Source organism: Populus trichocarpa, chromosome 1 (assembly GCF_000002775.5).
Source record: "Populus trichocarpa isolate Nisqually-1 chromosome 1, P.trichocarpa_v4.1, whole genome shotgun sequence".
NCBI lineage: Eukaryota > Viridiplantae > Streptophyta > Magnoliopsida > Malpighiales > Salicaceae > Populus > Populus trichocarpa.
In genome coordinates this window covers 27,568,848-27,588,211 of record NC_037285.2, presented here as the reverse complement: position 1 = coordinate 27,588,211, position 19,364 = coordinate 27,568,848, and the positions used below count along the sequence as shown (strand labels likewise).

The 19,364-nt window shown below is 34.7% G+C and overlaps 2 protein-coding genes across 3 annotated transcripts in view; both read right to left on the bottom strand.

Annotated features, from left to right (window-relative positions):
* The window catches only part of LOC127904911 (structure-specific endonuclease subunit slx1-like), a 93,985-nt gene that overhangs the window by 61,917 nt on the left and 12,704 nt on the right, over positions 1 to 19,364 (bottom strand). The window lies entirely within an intron of this gene.
* LOC127904910 (extensin-like) lies at positions 14,161 to 16,089 on the bottom strand. 2 transcript variants are annotated; one of them, XM_052450037.1, is made up of 3 exons: positions 15,506 to 16,089; positions 14,495 to 15,175; positions 14,161 to 14,386 (listed from the first exon to the last, which is right to left on the bottom strand). In XM_052450037.1, exons 1-2 carry the CDS (start codon positions 16,026 to 16,028, stop codon positions 14,529 to 14,531), a joined length of 1,170 nt encoding a protein of 389 aa, XP_052305997.1. In that variant the 5' UTR covers positions 16,029 to 16,089; the 3' UTR covers positions 14,161 to 14,386; positions 14,495 to 14,528. The 2 variants fall into 2 exon arrangements, with proteins under 2 accessions (XP_052305997.1, XP_052305996.1); XM_052450036.1 differs by having other exon boundaries at positions 14,495 to 16,089.

Sequence of the window (19,364 nt, the reverse complement as noted above, 5' to 3'; positions counted from 1 at the left end):
ATCCTCCTTATTTTAGCACCTTTTCCATTTGGTCCTTGGTCCAAAAAGGATTCAAATTGGCCTGCAATTGGTCTTTAATCTTTAAGCATTTCGCAATTGTGTCCCTGCAAACCCGAGCAAAAAAAAAAACATTCTCGCGGCAGGAATCTCTGCTTCCACACTAGATATTAAAACAGGAATATCTTGAGCTTCTGATACCAAAATCAAGTGATTCAAAAGCCCAAATTTATCTACGCGTCCAGGACCACAACTTTGATGAAGGAGTCGAAGTGAGATAAAATCATTTTAGAGAACAGAATCTAGCAGTAATCTGGTTGGTCAAAAAGGATCTCCTGATCTAATTCAGAAACTGACAATGCCGAGCATCCCGATATGACTGAAAGTATGAACTAAGAACAAATCAACAAAATTTGTGATGGAAATAGAGTTTTTAGTGCAAAACTCGGGCCAGGATCCTTCTCGCGGTAGAATCTCTGCCTTCATGTTAGATATTCAAACTGGAATATCTTGAGCTTCTGATATCGAAATCAAGCAATTCAAAAGCCCAAATTTATCTACACGTCCAGGACTACAACTTTGATGAAGGAGTCGAAGTGAGATAAAATTGTTTTAGAGAACAGAATCTAGCAGTAATCTAGTTGGTCAAAAAGGTTCTTGATCTAACAATGCTGAGCATCCAAATTTGACTGCGAATCTGCCCTAAGAACAATGATCCCTAGGACCTAATAAAGGTGTAGGTCAATTTTTCAACATGTCATGAGTGACAGAATATAGCTAGGATGGTCAGATATCGTATGAAACCAAGTCAGAATCAGAGCCTAAGTTGGAAAAACATTTGCGACAGCAACAAAATCATTTTTTTTGCAAATTCTGAGGGATTTATCCAACCTTAAAGACCAGATAAAGAAGAAATGAATTTAGCATTATAAAGACTCCTGATCGACCTAAGAAAACCTGATGATTTTGGTAGCAAAGGGGAAGGATAAAAAAGAGCAGAAAACAGCTTAAACAAGGTTTCGAAAAAAAAAATTTATTTCTCTGCTTTTGTCAATTTTCTAGCAAACATGAGCTACACTCCTACACTCGGTTCAAAACAGGTATACACCATCTCCAGCACGTGGGGTCCAAAATTGAGTAACAACAGAGGATATAAGAGACAATCATCTAATTATAAGTCAAATCTAGCAACTCATACCACTCAAAACTTCACTACAAATCTTGTTGCCTTGATACAAGACTTTGCTAATTACTTGCAAGACAAGCACGGTCATAAGAAGGCATAAAACAGAGCTACTACTAGACAAGAATAGATTCAACCAACTACACTCCTCAGCCACCTCACCAGATTCCTAGCTGAAGCAGACCTGAAAACCAGCCAAGGTATTCTGATTGCCTTTACCACTGCATCAGAACTTGATAATTTGCATGATCTTTGGATTGTCGATTCTGGTGCCACAGATCATATATCTAAAAAATTGAGTAATATTTTTTATCTTGAACAATTTGCTTCTCTTACCTTTGTTTCGGTAGCTTACGGAAAGGGTTCTCATGTAAAGGATAAGGGAAAAATCAAGTTAATCATTGATAAAATCATGTCTGATGTTATGGCACCAATGATTTTCAAATCAGTTCTCAGTTCATCTTCAAATCATCCGATTAGATAATGGCACCAAATACATATCTAAAGATATGTAATATTATTTACGTTCTAATGGCATATTGCATCAAACTAGTTGTGCTGGTACACTCTAACAAAATAGGGTTTCTGAATGAAAAAATCACGATCTGCTTGAAAAAACAATGTACCATAATGTTTCAAATGAATGTTCCAAAACGATTTTGGTCATATGGTGTTCTCAAGACTGCATATCTTATAAATCGGTTACCCAGCCGTGTGTTAGGTTTTAAATCTCCTCTTCAAGTTTTGCAGGCTAAAAGTCTATATTTGTCACATCTCAAAGTGTTTGGATGCTCCTGTTTTGTACACTTGCCACCATCACAACATGATAAGCTTGATTCAAGAGCAATTAAATGCATTTTCTTGGGGTATTCTCAAACACAAAAGGGGTACAAGTGTTATGATCCCTCACTAAAAACGATGTACATATCAAGAGGTGTTAGATTCATTGAAGACATCCCTTATTTCTCCGCAACAAGTCGGGGGAGGATCATTTTGAATTATTGTTGTCGCACCCGACATCGCGGCGGCCCTAAAAAATAATTCTCTTGAATTATGGAAAAAGAACAGATATCTGGCATCTTGTTCTTTTAGGGGAAAAGATCTTGTTTAAGGAGTCGCCACCTAGTATTATGGTCACTAGGAACCCTAACTGGTCAACAGAGATTCTATGGCTCGGGATTGGTTACGTAAAAGGGAAGATATTATCACCCCTTAAACGTTCTGCCTACGGCAAACTGCATTGTTGGTTTTGTCTTCAATTGCTAAACATTTATTCGCTTATGCTATGATGATTTGTTTATAATATTCCTGACTCTGGCGCTAGTGAATATTCGAGCTCGAATAATTCCAACTCTGGCGTTGGTAAAAATTCGTAGCTACGAAAAATTAGATCAATATTTTTTATTCCCTACTCTAGCGCTAGTGAATAAATAAATAAATAATTGATTTTTTATGCATGCACATATTTTTTATTTTTCTAGCTAAATAAAATAAAATACACCGAATAAAAATAATATAAATTTAAACCGGTATTTTTATTCCTGACTCTGGCGTCAGTGAATAAACCAGTAAATTTACATTATTTTTATTCATGCATACATATTTTTTTATTTTTTCTACCCTTTTTTACTTTTCTGTTTTTTTTATTTTTTTATTTTTTTGGGCTGGGCCCAGCTCAGCCCACATGGGCTGGGCTGGACTCAGCAGGCCTAGCCGGGTCAAAGGCTTGACCCGGCTGGCCATTTTTCTATTTTTTACCCGCAGGCGTGCGTGAACCGCTCACGCACGCCTGTTACAGCAACATGCAATTAAAATGCAGCGAGGGGCAACGCAACTTACCTGTAGCTGCACTGGAAGACGGGGATGACAACTGACCAACGTTACTCCTCTCTGTTACTGCTTTCTGTCTACTCCTCTGTTTTAGCTTTCCTTGTTCTGTCGTCTTCTTCTTTTTTGTTTCGGTTTGTTCCCCTGCTAGTCGTCTTCCCCGCTCATCCGCGGCCGTCTGTGTTTGTTCTTCTCGTCCACCGGTTCTGTCTTCTCTTTTTCATGTTTCTCCTCAGTTTTTCTTCCTTCTCTGTGGCCTTCTCTTGCTTATAAAGCCAGAGAATGGCCTTTCTTCACGCGTTCGTGCCTCACGATCGTGAGGCACGAACGCCTCTGTTTCTTAGAGAAGAAACAGGGGCAGAAAACTTGCTCCCCTCTGTACAGTTTCTGTTCTTGCGTCTTGTTGTGTTCCCGGTGTTACTTCCTCTCTGTAAGCAGGGAAACGGAGACGTGATGGAGGACTGGTGGGCTAGTTGCTTTCTTCCTCCGCTGCTCGTGGCCTCCTCTGTTTCTTTGAGAAGAAACAGAGGAACGAAAGTTTTTTTTCTATTCTTTCCCCGGTTCTGTGTTTCTCTAGTGGCTTTTCGGTTATGCCATCCTTTTTTTTTTTGCCGATTCTCCTTCTCTGGTTTTTATAACCAGAGAATGCCATGCGGTTGCATGGATTTTAATGCAATAAAGGCATGCGTTTTCTTCTTGTTTTCGGGTGAAGACGATGAATAGTGCTCTTTCAAACGACGCCGTTTTGGTATGTGAGGAGCCCATGACGTTCCGAAAATTTTATAATTAAGCCCCTGGTTTAAACTGTAATTGCCCCTGCATTTCGGTGCCTTTTACAAGTTAGTCCTTGGACTTTAATCTGCTGCAATCGTATCCCCAATTAACCCCAAACTTTGCTATTTTTTCAATTAAGTCCCTGATTTCATTAATTTAATTAAATCCAAAGTCCAATTAAGTCTAAAACTTATCAATTCTCCAATTAAGCCCCTGATTGGATTAATTAAATTAATTCCAAGCTTAATTAAGTCTCAAAACTTATCAATTCTCCAATTAAACCCTTGATTGGATGAATTAAATTAATTTCAAGCTTAATTAAGTCTAAAAATTTATCAATTCTCCAATTAAACCCTTGATTGGATTAATTAAATTAATTCCAAGCTCAATTAAGTCTCAAAACTTATCAATTCTCCAATTAAACCCTTAATTGGATTAATTAAATTAATTCCAAGCTTTCAAAGTTTAATTAAACCCTAAAACTTCTAATCATGTTGCCCTTAACCCAAATTTTAATTCATTCTTCATTTATCTCATTTTACTTGTTTTTTTATCATTTTTTTTTTTTATCATCATCATCATTTTTTTTATCATTTTCAGTAAATAAAATAATAATAATAATTAAAATAAAATGATCAAAAATTGGGTTATGACAATTGCTGCTGCATAGTCAAGTTCCATCCATCATTTACTAGTGTTATAATCCCTTACTAAAAAAGATATATATATATATATATATATATTAAGAGGTGTTATATTCATTTAAGACATCCCTTATTTCTCCACAACAAGTCAGGGGGAGGATCTTTTTGAATTATTTATGTTGCCTAGTTCAAGTTCCATCAATCAGAGTCCATGCTCTTTGCAACGACAGTCCACTAGTGCTAGAACTAATTCCAGTTCTGACAGCCCTACATCAAAATCAAGTTCTGCGAGTGATATTCAGTGTGTCAGTCTAATATCTGATGTAAACTTTTCTAATGAAGCTACATGAATAGATTTCAACTTTGATCAAGTGAATCAAGTGTGCAAGAAGTTCTTTGTATTCCAAATGATCAACCTGATAGCAATTTTAAGTTCCAGAAACTACAGTTTTAAGTATAGAAGAAATAGATACAAAAGAGTAGAGTTGAGTAGAAAGATCAATAATATTTCATTAATTTCGAATGTCTATATATAGACTTACATAGAACTTGTAATGGATTGAAACTCTCAACAAACTTGAGAGATTATTGGAATTGAAATAACAAACTTAGCAGAAAGTTCCTGCTGCAAATCCTGAAGAAGAAAAACGATTACATAAAATTCAAATAACATAACTGCACTTAACTCTATCTTTCTCAAGGCAGAATCTCATAATTCTAACACAACCAACTTCAAAAAGAATATCGTACAGAAAACATCAACCCCCTTCTAGACTACAAGAGTATGTAACTTATAATATCAAGCGTCCAGTCTCTAAATCTCTGTCATATTACCAACTGTCTCAAGATCACAAAGCATTCCTCATTTCCATATCAAATTTTCATGAGCCAAAGACATTTCAAGAAGCTCAATCTTAAGTTGTATAGCAGCAAGCTATAAAGGACGAACTGCCTGCACTTGACAGCAATCATACATGAAGCATCATGCCTCTTCCCATAGGTAAACAAGTAGTAGGTTGTCGCTGGATTTTCAAGACTAAGTTCAACTCAAATGGAACAATTGAACTACATAAAGCTTGGTTTGTAGCTCAAGGTTTCTCTCAGAAATTTGAAGTTGAATAACATTTGCTCCTATGGAAAAAATGACTATTGTCATAGTCTTATTATCTGTTTCAATTAATCATGGCCGATAATTGTATCAAATGGATGTAAGAAACGCATTCTTACATGGAGAACTTAAAGAAAAAGAGTTCTTGAAACTACCTCCTGGACATCCATAGAGTAACCATCCTAATTTGGTTTGCAAAACTTCATAAATCCATTTATAGATTGAAACAGAGTCCACAAGCATGGCATGCAAAGTTAAGCATTGCTCTGAAAGCTTTTGGTTTTACAAGGGCAATGTTGATTCTTTCCTATTTGTCTGGCAAAATTCAGATGAAAAACTTGTTGACCTTGTCTATGTAGATTATTTAATGATCACTAGGAATAATAGAGATTCTATAGCAAAATTGAAGAAAGATCTGTAGAAGCAATTCTCAATTAAAGATCTTGGTAAACTAAAGGACTTCTTAGGGATTGAAATGGCAACTTCTAGCAAAGGTTTCTTAATCAACAGAAGTATATCCTAGATTTGTTACAAGAAGCTGAAACGCTACATGCTAAGCCAACCATTACTACCCTGGACAATAAGATCAAATTGGACTCCTTAAGCAAACATTTCACGTCATTCACCACTTATCAAAGGATTGTTGGCAAAATTAATTTACGTAACAATTACTAGATCGGATATTACTTTGCCGTCAGTTCATTAAGCCAATACATGCATGCTCCAACAGTTCAACAACTTGGCATTATGAAACTCATTTTGCGATATTTGAAAGGGATTGTTGGCCACGAGATTGTTATGAAACGCAATGGGCACACAAACATATGGGCTACACAAACTCAGATAGGGCAGGCAATGCACTAGATAGATGATCTGCCACTGAATATTTTCATGTTTGTTGGAGGTAATTTAGTGTCCTGGAAAAGAAAAAAACATGTGGTCGCTCGCTCAAGTATTGAAGCTGAATATCGCGCAATGATATCTGCTTCATGTGAATTGATCTGGCTCAAGAATTCACTTGCAGATCTCGGTTTTCACAATCATACACCAGTGACATTGTTTTGTGATAATCAAGCTGCCCTGCATATTGCGGCTAATCCGGTGTTTCATGAACGAACGAAACACCTTGAAGTGGATTGTCATTATATTCATCAGCAAGTTCAAGCTAAACTTATTCAAACTAAGTATGTGCGCACTTATGATCAACTAGATGATGTGTTTACCAAAATTCTACCTTGTGATTAGTTTTATCGGTTGTTAAGCAAGCTTGGATCAATTAATCCACTTAATCTATCATGAGGAGGAGTCTTGAAGATATTGTAGATATTGAAGATATTGTAGATTAATGGTGTAGATATTGAAGATATTGTAGATTAATGGTGTAGATATTGAAGATTTCTGCAGTTATGTCATTATCTAAGATAGTTTATTTATACCTAGTTTAGATGATCTTGTAATTACTATATATCCTTTCTAGAATCAAGGATAGAATCATATCATTAGTTGTTGTATTAGGTTATGATTCTATTCCAAATATACTTGTACAATTCCATCAATACAAAATATGATCAGAGATTGTAATTCTCTAGCTTTCTTCAATATCAAAACTAGAAAATCTCAAAGACCCGCTACTGTGATCAGTCCTAGCAACCAACATTTTGCGCTCACTACTAACAGGGAGCTTTAACAGGCAAGAATTCGATACATTTTCATCTAATATCGACCTCAGATTTACAACAAGACGGCATGGTACGGTGCTGGAAGTAAGAATTTCCATACCCCAGAAAAGTTGACCTGCAGTGATTAGGTAAATCGTAGTTGAAGAGAGAACTCCGTAAGAACAAGGAAAACAGAGATAGAGAATTTAGACGAGAATATCATGCTTCTATACTGTCATATCTCCCAAATGTTTACGAAATCATCATAAATAGTACTACTTCTAGGCATAGTTTTTAATTCTCATCTCAAATTAATCAACTCAAAGAAATCAAATTTACTTTAATTTGTTTTCTTTCCCATCATTTCCAAGCTACCAAACAAATAAGCACAAAGCAAGAAAACGAAGTAACACAAACAGAACTTGATAGACTGTTCTTTAACAAAAAATCCATGCCTCATGAACTGATATAATTCTATGAAACCATAAACAGTGAACAGGAAGGTTCATTACTTAACAGATGACGCCCCCACAAATAAAGAACTTCCTAATGTATTGGAAAGATGTCTCTTACCTTTAATTCGCAAAGAAAACTGTCATTCAAGTTTGATACTTTATGGAATCTCCAGTAATCTCCGTAAACTTTGGAGACTCAAGTAAAATCTATCTGTCTGGAGATAGATAAAGACCCTGACAGAGATATTGGGGAGTTGGGGGTTGCTTGAACGTTGTTTTTTTTGGTAATTATGGGTGTCCGGGCCAGATTACGTGCACTTCGACTAATCCCTCGAGGCCCTAAAGTTAATGACCAGGTAAGTCTCCAGTGATCCTAATAATTATGGCACTCGAACTAGTGATATCGGAAATGTAAATCCAGAATCTGACCAGTTTACCCGCCTATGCTTTTTCTTCTTATGAGAAGCCAAGAAAGGCAAACCTTTTTTCTTTCTTCATTTCAAAATGGTTGTGTTGTCCATTCATTGATTTTATCAATTAACTCGGGAATTTTTGTTTTCTTCCATTTCTTTAGGTTTCGTGTCCACTATCGGTGATGCCCAATTCTTGAAAATGAAAAAAAAAAGGGCAGTACTGGAACGTGTCCTGATTAGGGGTGTTCACGGTTCGGTTCGGTTCGGTTTAGACTAAAAAAACCAACCGAACCGAATTACAGTATTGTTGTAAAAAATTAACCGAACCGGACCAGAAACTGGTTCAAACCGAACCGGTCCGGTTCGGTTAAATCCGGTTTTTTAAGGAAAAAACCGGGAAACCTAATCCCATGGGTTTTTTCTTTTAAAATTGGCTTACGGTTTCCGGTTCGGTTTGAACCGGTTTTTTAAGGAAAAAACCGGGAAACCTAATCCCATGGGTTTTTTTGGTTTATTTTTTTAAATTGGCTTACGGTTTGGGAAGATTTAGCATGGCTAAGCTTTAAAATTGACTTACGGTTTCAGTTAAATTAAGCTTTAAAATTTAAAACAAGTTCAACCTTTAAACATTTATAATGTTAAGGTAATTCACATGGCTAACTTTTAATATGAATTTACTAACTTTCAATATAAATTAAAATCTGGACATGAATTAGAACAGTCATTAAAATCCCACAGAGATGCAAATTAGCTGACTTTTAATATACTTTCTAAAGTGTTAAATCAATGCAATATGCAAGATGCATGATCAAATTTTAAAACCTCAAATTAAAAGTTTGTTCGCACTAGAAAAGTACAAGCGAATACATTAGCAACCAGCAATAAATTATCATAAACATCCAGCATAATTTGAACTTTGAAGAAAAAAACCCAGCAACACCAGCATCCAAAAATTCCAGCAACACCAGCATCCAAAAATTCCAGGATAATGCTATAAAAAAACACTAGCAAATTAGCAACATATTATAGTTCAACTATTGAAAGAATTAAGTATGCAAAATTTTAAGGGAAATTAACAAGGTAAAATAAATTAATTACCCAAAACAATTATATTCCAAGATTGCACCAAGCCACCAATACTACTTACAAACAATCAGTTGAGATTTTTAAACTTTCACCAAATTCTACAAAAACATAAATTAAAATGTTAGATTAAACATATGTAAATAAACAATATTATAATTGCAAAAAGGCATCTATCACCTCTTTATTCTAAAAAACCTGCATACTGTAAATTACACATGCAATGAACCTGAAAGTCTGTAATGGACCAATTTCAATTGCAAAAAGTCTGTAATGGAGAAGGAAAGAGCAAGCAAAACCCTGAAAGTCCGTGGCATTTACACATGCTGATCCAACACATTTACTGTGCATGTCAAATAAACCAGCTACTTCGAAAATAAAGTCATCAGATCAAACAACTATCACACTAAAAAAGATCCAAAATTGCCCACATCACTGACCCATCCATTCCTTTTCTTAAAGGAAATAAAAACACAAGCAAACCACCCCAATTTGCTCTCTTCTGGAATCTAACAACTCCAGATTTGGAGCAGAGCAGTTCCAGGGCCTTTAATGCACTAAAATTACTGCTTAACAATGTTTACACAACTGGTAAATCCTAGTTATGAGCAAGGATTATTACTGTAAAAGAAAGAAGACACCATTGATGCTAAAATACTAAACATACATCAGCCAAGAACAAAGAAGACTACCTTGAATCACCAAAGTATAATTAAAATTTAAAGAATTCTTAATTTCAATAAAACAGAATGAAGTCATGAACATACTGTCAGCAGCCCATAATTAATACAACAGAAAATAGATTGATATCAACACAAATCAACAGAGATCAGAGATCAACACAAATCAACACAAATGTTACAAGATGTAAAAACTTTGAAAGATAACTCGATATCAACAGTCAACACAAATCAACAGAAATCAACACAAAGCAATCAATAACCCGATATCAACATAAATCAACAGAAAGGAGAGAGAGCTGGGGAAAGGGGGCGAACCTGAAGAAAGATGCAAAAACCCTAGCTGCAAAAGGATAGAAAAAGAAGGAGAGGTCAAAGATCTTTAATGGAACAAATTTTACAAGTAAAACTTACAAGCACACGAAGGCCAGAATTAACACATGGATAAACAGTAAACTTTACCTCTTTGAATCTTTCTGTTGCAGGCGAAGAGAGACGCCAAGGGGTTTGTTCAGGTTTTTTTCGACTGCAAGTATACTAGATGTATGCGGAGATCTGGGTTATTTGCTTATTAATCAGCTAGAGAAGAGACAGATGCGGGGGCAAGAGGCAGAGAAGATGAAAATTGAAGGGGAAAGGAAGAAGGGTCTGGTGTGGGCGGCGGCTGAAGCAAGAAATTTAGGTTTAGGTCTGTATAGTCTGTACCATTTGCATTTAGTAATTATACTAGGTCGTTTCTGGTTTTATTTTTATGGATAGCCGGTTCGGTTCACCGGTTGTGGTGGTGAAACCGAAACCGAACCAAACCGGAAAGATTTTTGGTTTTAGTAATCGGTTTAATCGGTTTTTCATCTCGGTTCGGTTTTCTCGGTTAATTTTTCATCGGTTTTCTCGGTTTTTTCGGTTATTCGGTTTTTTTGAACACCCCTAGTCCTGATGATATGGTTTTGTTTTGGCACATGTATTTTTTTTTCCTTTTTTTGTCAACATACTATTTTCTAACTCTGTGATGCTCATTATTAAAGATTTTCGAAACATCATATTGGCTCGGTTTTGTTTCCCCAATAATATATAGCGGATTATTTGATGAAATATTGTATGACATCATTATATAATTTTTTTAATAAAAGTTTAACATTAATCTAACATCACTCAATATTGTGATATTAAAGATTTTTGTTGAATTTACCACTGATATTGGCGCAAGTAAGCACAATCCCTCCTCGCTAGTGTTTGATCTGTGACAGTAGTACGGAGGAGGGGGTAGCATTCATCTGCTTTCATGCATTAAGTGTTTTTTTTTATTTAAAAAAAGCTACTTAAATTTGGAAGAATTTAGTCCATGAAAATGCTAATTCAAGCTCAATTACAAGGTAAATAAATCAACTTAATCACAAATTCAAAACTTATTATTATGAAGAAAGTATTATGGGAATATACATAAATTAATAAGGTAGAGCAAAATGATTTAACATTGTCATGCTACTAATATTATGGGATCATGTATTTAATTATACGAATACAATCTAACTTGAACCACAAATAAAACATTGCCTTCGTATCAAATCCAATATTTAAAAATTTAGTAGCAATGACAATTCAATTTGGATCTGATGTTACTATGCGGTTGAAGTCGTGTTTTGTCCTGCCGCTCTAGTATCGAGTTAGTTTTTTGTTGTAATATTTGCAGTAGGTTTTGACTCTTGTATTCTATATTTGGTATTTTTTCCATTTTTATTTTTTAGTTATATAAGGATTTGCTGCCAAAGCCAAAATTATTTGTTTAACTTGTAAACTACATACTAATTTTCTTTTTATTCATTTATATTTTTCAAATATAAAATGGAATTGTAGTCTTTTTTTATTACATAAACAAATAAACTCTAGTAATTAGGACTTCAACTTTGTTTTCTAAAATAATTTATCGAATACATAATCGCTATCTAATTTTAATTAATCACATCTAACTCCTTTTGGTTAGCAAATCATTGTTTATCCTATTATATTAGGATTCATTATTTTGATTCCTTTTGCTTTAGAAATTGCTTGTCTGGACATGATTGGGGTTGCGAACCTTTTGTTGTAATTTTCTACTTTTGGTTTTATTTATATAGCTATCAAAATGGTTAAGCAAAACTTTATTAATTATAACTTTCTACTTATGGTTCTATTTAAATAGCTATCAAATCCTGTATAAATTTAATATATTGATTTGAAAATTTAGTGATTCATATTTTAACTCTGATATTAAAATAATTAAAGAGTTAGCTTGATTATATTCGAGCACCTTGATTAATTGATCTAATATGGTGATATCCTAAAATTTAGAATATTCAAGCAAGAAGTTATTCAGTATTTGAATAGTGGTGGGTCAAGGTGTTTAAGAACACAATTATCTTCTCCTTAGCTAAAAAAGTACCAAACTAATGGTAAAAACCTAAGTACCTGTAAAAACAAAGTCAATAACTTTATGGGAAAAGCAATAAATAACTCAAAAGAGCCCTAAGTTCCAAGAAAAAAAGTGTTTGTTCTTGTTTTTTAGAATGATTAATGCTCCGAAGTATATGCAAGCTATTGAGTCGAAAAAGTTTTGAACCTGTTACCTGAATAGTTCAAGGGATATTTATAAACCTTAAACCTAGTTGTCTTTAGAGAAGAGCAAGACTAAAAAGTTATTTGCTTTCCGTGGCATTAATGAGAGACAAATATCCCTTACACACCATTAATGAGAAACAAATATCCCTTACACATTATTAATGGGAAGGTACGGGTGGTGGACTCCCTAAGTAACCTTTTGTACATCTATAAATATAGAGAGATCATTACCTTTGATATGAATAAATCATGTAACCATTCTAAAAGTAGGACTCCTTATCCCTGTACACTTAAGACCTGAGATGTAGCCAAACTTAGATAAAAAAAAAGGGTGTGACAGTTTATCTAATTTGTAGCGTGCACCTCTGGTTTAATTAATCATTTGGATCCGACATATTGCCATATTAAAGTTACCTTGTGTTCGACTAATAACTAAACTCAAGCGTATTAGGTCTGGTATTTTGTCAGGTCCACGTTGTCTTGGGTTTAGCTGATTGTTGAACCCAAGTGTGTTGAGTCTTGCAAACTGCCAGACCCATGTTATCTTGGGTTGAGCTGATTGCTGAACCCAAGTTTCTTGAGTTTTGCATTTCGCCAAGCCTATGTTGCCTTAGGTTCTTCAGCTGATTGTTGAACCTAAGCTTCTTGGGTTTGACATTTCATCAGGCTCATATTGCCTTAAACTCAACTAAATTTTGAACCTAAGTGTCTTGGATTTGGCATTTCATCGGGCTCATGTTGCCTTGAGTTTAGCTGATTCGTGAGCCCAAGTATGTTGGGCCTGACATATTGTCAGACCCACATTACTTTGGGCTCAGCTAATTGCCGAACCCAAGTGTATTAGGTCTTGCATATTGCTAGAGCCACATCGTCTTGGGTTTTTTCAAGCAATAAAAATATAAACAAAAATTATTGACTTATCACAATCAAAGCTTTTCTTCTTGTTGTTTCTTCTTCTTGTTGTGATGCTTCTATTCATATACAATTTGTTTGAACGATTTCTTTTCTTACAATAAGCCATATTATAAAAACTTAATGGATTTTTTTTTTGGAAAGAATTGTATTAAAAAGAGAATTCAACTCTCTTGCATTATAATTTAGTATCAATTCAAAGTTTGTAACCTAAAATGTGTCTGATGAATCCTCTTTTCATATAGTTTAATTAGTTCTAACTAGTTTAACCTACTTCCACTTTTGCTATGGGTTTAAACATAAAAAAGACATATTTGGATCGTTAAAAACTTTCCAACATTTGTTATTAAACTCAGTATAATAATTTAAACTATTGAAAAATCTCTACCTAACTTTTTAATTGATATTTAGTCAGTCTATTAACCCTATGATTTAGGTTAAGAACTCCACCGGGTCAAATTATTTTTTTTATTTTATTATATCATAGAAAATGCCAAAATTAATTTATCATCAATCAATCCAATACTGAATGATAAAATTAAAAAAAAAAACCCTCGTTCTTCTCAAGGATAGTCTATGCCCATAGTTAAAATATATTAAAATTATAATAATCAGGGACCAGATGTTATACACACCATTAATTATATATCAAAATAATTATAATCAAGTTTGTAGACCTGGAAGTCTAAATAATCGAGCTTTTCACGTGGGGAAAGTCTTCAATTTATATAGGTAAACATTGTCCTGATATCTAAATTATCTTTTACTGTTTTTCTCCAAAGAAATTAGACGAGTAAAAAGTTTAACGACAAGAATTGTAAAAAAAAGTAGTTATCGTAATAAAAGACATTCATTTAGTATTATAATGCTTTTTAACAAACATAATATTTTCCTCCACATTATCCATTTATTATTACAATAACTAAAGTTCTATGATATTATTTTGGCATGATTGATACAGTCCACTTTCCTTCAATTGATTACATTTTCAATACATGCATTATCTAATATGTAGCCTCTTCGAAGAAACCCACTGCCATCATTAACCATATATAATCTGAAAAAAAAAAAATTAGAGATTAATATTAGTAACAAAATAAAATTAAAAAAAGAACAATGTTATCGAAATAAACAATCTATTAAAAAGAAAGTTAAAAGAACTGACCAATTTAGTAAGATATTTTTGAACGAGGTGGAGGTTAATTATTGGATGACGGAGGTGATGGAGATAGAGGAGGCGGGGATTTAAAGAAAAAGGGAGGCAAAAAGAACCATGGAGGAAGTGGAGATTTAAGGATATGTGGAGGGGGAGAAGGAGATGGAGGTGGCAGGGATTTAAAGGGGAAGAAGGGAGGAAATGTAAACCTCGGAGGAGGTGGAGATTTGAGGATTGGTGGAGGGGGAGAAGGAGATGGAGGTGGCGGGGATTTAATGGGGAAGAAGGGAGGAAGTGTAAACCTCGGAGGAGGTGGAGAATTGAGGATATGTGGAGGGGGCGAAGGAGATGGAGGTGGCGGGGATTTAAAGGGAAAGAAGGGAGGAAGTGTAAATCTCGGAGGAGGTGGAGATTTGAGGATAGGTGGAGGTGGTGGAGGAGAAGTATAACGAGGTGATGGAAATGGTGAAATTTTTGGAGGGTATGTCGGAGGAGTATAAGGATGTGATGGAGATAAATTAGGAGCTGGGGATGGGGATGGGGATGGGGATGGAATGGGTGAAATTTCTGGAGGGAATGTCGGGGGAGTATAAGGATGTGATGGAGATAAATTGGGAGTTGGGGATGGGGATGGTGAAACTTTTGGAGAGGATGTCGGGGGAGTATAAGGATGTGATGGAGATAAATTAGGTGTTGGGGATGGGGATGGGGATGGGGATGGAATGGGTGAAATTCTTGGAGGGGATGTCGGGGGAGTATAAGGATGTGATGGAGATAAATTGGGAGTTGGGTATGGTGATGGAAATCGTGAAACTTTTGGAGAGGATGTCGGTGGAGTATAAGGATGTAATGGAGATAAATTGGGAGTTAGGGACAGTGATGGAATGGGTGAAATTCTTGGAGGGGATGTCGGGGGAGTATAAGGATGTGATGGAGATAAATTGGGAGTTGGGGATGGGGATGGTGAAACTTTTGGAGAGGATATCGGGGGAGTATAAGGATGTGAAGGAGATAAATTAGGAGTTGGGGATGGAGATGGAATGGGGGGAATTCTCGGAGGGGATGCTGGTGAAGTATAAGGAGGAGATGGAGATAAATTGGAAGCCGGGGATGGGGATGGTGGAACTTTTGAAGGGGGTGTAACTGGAGAAATTTTAGAAGGCAATGGAGGTAAAATGGGAGCTGAAGATGAGGTCGGAGGTGAAGCTGATGGCAATGGTGGAGACTTTGCTGGTGGTGGCGGGGGTGGAGACTTTGCTGGTGGTGGAGGTGACTGTGTTTTCTTCTTTTTTGGAGGTGGTGGGGGCGTTTTCTTCTTATTTGGAGGTGGTGGTGATCGAGGCGGCGGCGGCGGTGTTCCTCGATGAAGAAGTCCTGATGGCAGAAATAGAGAGTTTTTATGATTATATGGTAATGGTGGGTCTTCGTGATCATGAGGTGGCCTAGGAGGTTCCTCATTATCATAAATATTGGCCGCCACGTTAATTGCTAGTAAGCCGAAAACCATGGCATGCACAAGATGACGCCGAGATGGTGATGCCATCCTTTCGAACTCTTCCCGATAATCACACTTGCTCTCACTAATTAGCTTCTGAACAAGGAATGGACGTGAAGATTTGCTTTTATAGTTGTGTTTTTAGTGTATAAAGACGAGTTGATCCCCTGTGTATTTCGGTAATTGAGGAGGCCTATCTAATGGAATAATAATCACAGCTAGGGGTTGTACCCTTTGGGTAATTAACATAGCATAACTGTAATTTTAGTGGACTTTTTAATTGAAGGGACCATTTAATCCTATGGTTTATTAGGTGTAACCACAATTAGAAATCTTCTTATAGAGACTCTACAAGTCAGTTTAGTTTAGTGGACCATCTAATCCTATCTTAGGAGGTATGCTAAAACCTCTCCATCGGTTCAGTCAGTTCTTAGCATCTAGCACCCCATCCTCATCACTAAACGAAAATGAAAAGCACTAATTGATTTATTATGAGTGCATGGTGAATAAAAAACTATTAATCAATATAATTTGTCAAGTTTTAAAAATTTATTTTTCTTTTCTTTTTTATTGTGACTTTATAGAATGAGAAACTTTATGGCTTGTTGCTGGGGTTTTAGTAAACCATGTGTTAAGTTTTATAGAGAAATTTTAAAGGTATTTTTGAAATGATATTTTTTATTTGAAATTACTGCAGAAAATCAGAGGTTCTCTTATTTAATTTATTTTTGCTTATTTTTTTATTATCAATACCATAAAAAGAAACTCTAAACACAAAAATTGATTTAACCCTAGAAATTGAATTCAATTCCAAAAGCTCCAAACAACGAGATAAGGAATGGCCTTCATTTATATATTTCTCTTTCTCTAGATGACTATCATTAGGGTTCTCCAATATTATTCTTTTCTTTCACTTTAATATTGTGCTGTTAAATTATATATATTTGATGATGTTCTAAAATCCAGGATATGTAAATAATAAGTTATTTAGTGTTTGAGTTCGTGGTTAATCAATATTTTCAAGTACTTTGATTTCTTCTCTTTAGTTTAAAGAATTCCAGATTTATGATAAAAACTTGAGTATCTGTAAAAACAGTCCTTTGATTTCTATTGATTAGCTAATTTTTTCTATATATATGTGTAGGGTAATATACAATAGTAATGTTGGAGATTACAACACAAGAATATGATTATAATATTTCCTATATAATATACCTATAATATTTCCTATATATATACTTTCTATAATAAAGCTCATTTGTCTTTGAAGGATTTATAACCTCATCAATTGTGTCGTCTTTCAGACAGAAAAATAAAAATAAAAAAGTAAAAATAGTGTTTGGAAAGTCATGGCTGGGATCTATCTAACCATTTGGGAACGTTTTAAAAATTGTGTTTCTTAAAAATTTAAATTTGTTTTATTTAAAATTATTTTTATATTTTTTTTTATCGTTTTGATATATTGATATCAAAAATAACTTTTTAAAAATTATATATATATATATATATATATATATATATATATATATATATATATATAATTGTTGGTTTTGCCTTGTTCATTCGCATCAAAAAGTTACCTGTTTTCTTTTCTTCTTTCTTTACAAACTCGGTATATAGGCTGGAAACCTATGACCCGATCTAAAGATCATTCTCAAGTATAACAACGCCACGTACTGTGTTGCGTTTTGTATTATTTCTTGTTCGTACTTTCAACTTATCTATTGGTATCAGAGTCTATTGGGATCTGGGTAGGAATAGTGACATAAATTACAAAGACCCTAGAGAGAGAAGAGAACCTTAGTTCATGGGTGAATGCTACTGAATGATGTAAGTGCCGTTGAGTGATTAAGGTAGTAAACCCATATAACTTGCAGCCTGTTTTCTAAATTATCTTTTCAAACTATGGATTCTGTTTTTTATAGATCTACTTCTGTTTCGACTTCTTCTACATCTGAAACTTCCGAGAATAAGAGGATTGTACAAAGTGAGGAAATAACCATTGAAGATTTTACAAAAAACATTGATGACTGGAAAATTCCAAAAATTTCTCAAACACAAATTTATCAAAAATCAAAATATGATATTTTCAAAATAGATTTTACAATTAAAACTGAAGAAAGGGATATTCAGCTCATCTATTGGTATCAGATTCTTTTGTAACCATTCCATAACAGCTAATTTGGAACTTTTGGATTCAGCTGCAAAGGAATCCCACCATTTGATTTTGAATTTACAACACATGGTAGTGTATCAATTGGTATCATAGCCTATTGGGATCTGGGTAGGAATAGTGACATAAATTATAAAGACCCTAGAGAGAGAAGAGAACCTTAGTTAATAAGTGAATGCTACTAAATGGTGTAAGTCTCGTTGAGTGATTAGGGCAGTAAACCCATATAACTTGCAGCCTGTTTTCTAAATTATCTTTTCAAACTATGGATTCTGTTTTTTATAGATCTACTTCTGTTTCGGCTTCTTCTACATCTGAAACCTCCGAGAATAAGAGGATTGTACAAAGTGAGAAAATAACCATTGAAGATTTTACAAAAAAACATTGATGAATGGAAAATTTCAAAAATTTCTCAAATACAGATTTATCAAAAATCAAAATATGATATTTTCAAAATAGATTTACAATTAAAACTAAAGAAAGAGATATTCAGCTTACAAAACCTTTTGAGACCATTCAACTCCTCTCCAAAAAATCCATGCAAAAACACCTAGCTAGAAACTACAAATATATTCATGTTGGTCTAGTCCAAGTCAGTATAAAACCCCTTACAAAAAAAGGTTTAAACACCTCCATTCTGGTTGTCCTTCGAGATGCTAGATTCCATAATTTCCAAGACTCACTCCTCAGTTCTATTGAGTCTAACCTCTGTAGCGGTCCAGTATCTTTTGACTGCTATCCAAATATTACTATATCTCTCAAAGACAGAAACATCTTACAAAGCATGATACTATAAATCAAAACCCATAATTACAATATGCTTGAAGGATCCATCCTCGTTGCTCTTATTTTCAAAATCCATTACAAAGTCATGTTCTCAGCCTTTACCAGTAAACACAAATACCAATCCCAGAAAGGAGAAACACTCCTTCTCCAAACAGATCTATCCCGATCAAACACAGTCATTCCAAAAGCTATCCAATGGAAAGATATAACCCTTCCAGATGATTGGATCCTTGAAGGAGTAACCCCACCAGAAATACCACAACAACCACAACCAAATGTCCAAATCAAGGACATAACCCAATACACAGATGGTAAAGTCAAATTGTCATTCCATCGTCATTCTACAAGTTCCAGATTCTCTGAAGAATCTTCCTCTTCCACCACAGTAGATCTTGGAAGAATATCAAAAATACCTTCTGTCATTA

What these genes read in the sequence shown, in the direction of transcription:
- LOC127904910 (XM_052450036.1), bottom strand. Translation starts at nt 16,028, where the DNA reads ATGGCATCACCATCTCGGCGTCATCTTGTGCATGCCATGGTTTTCGGC.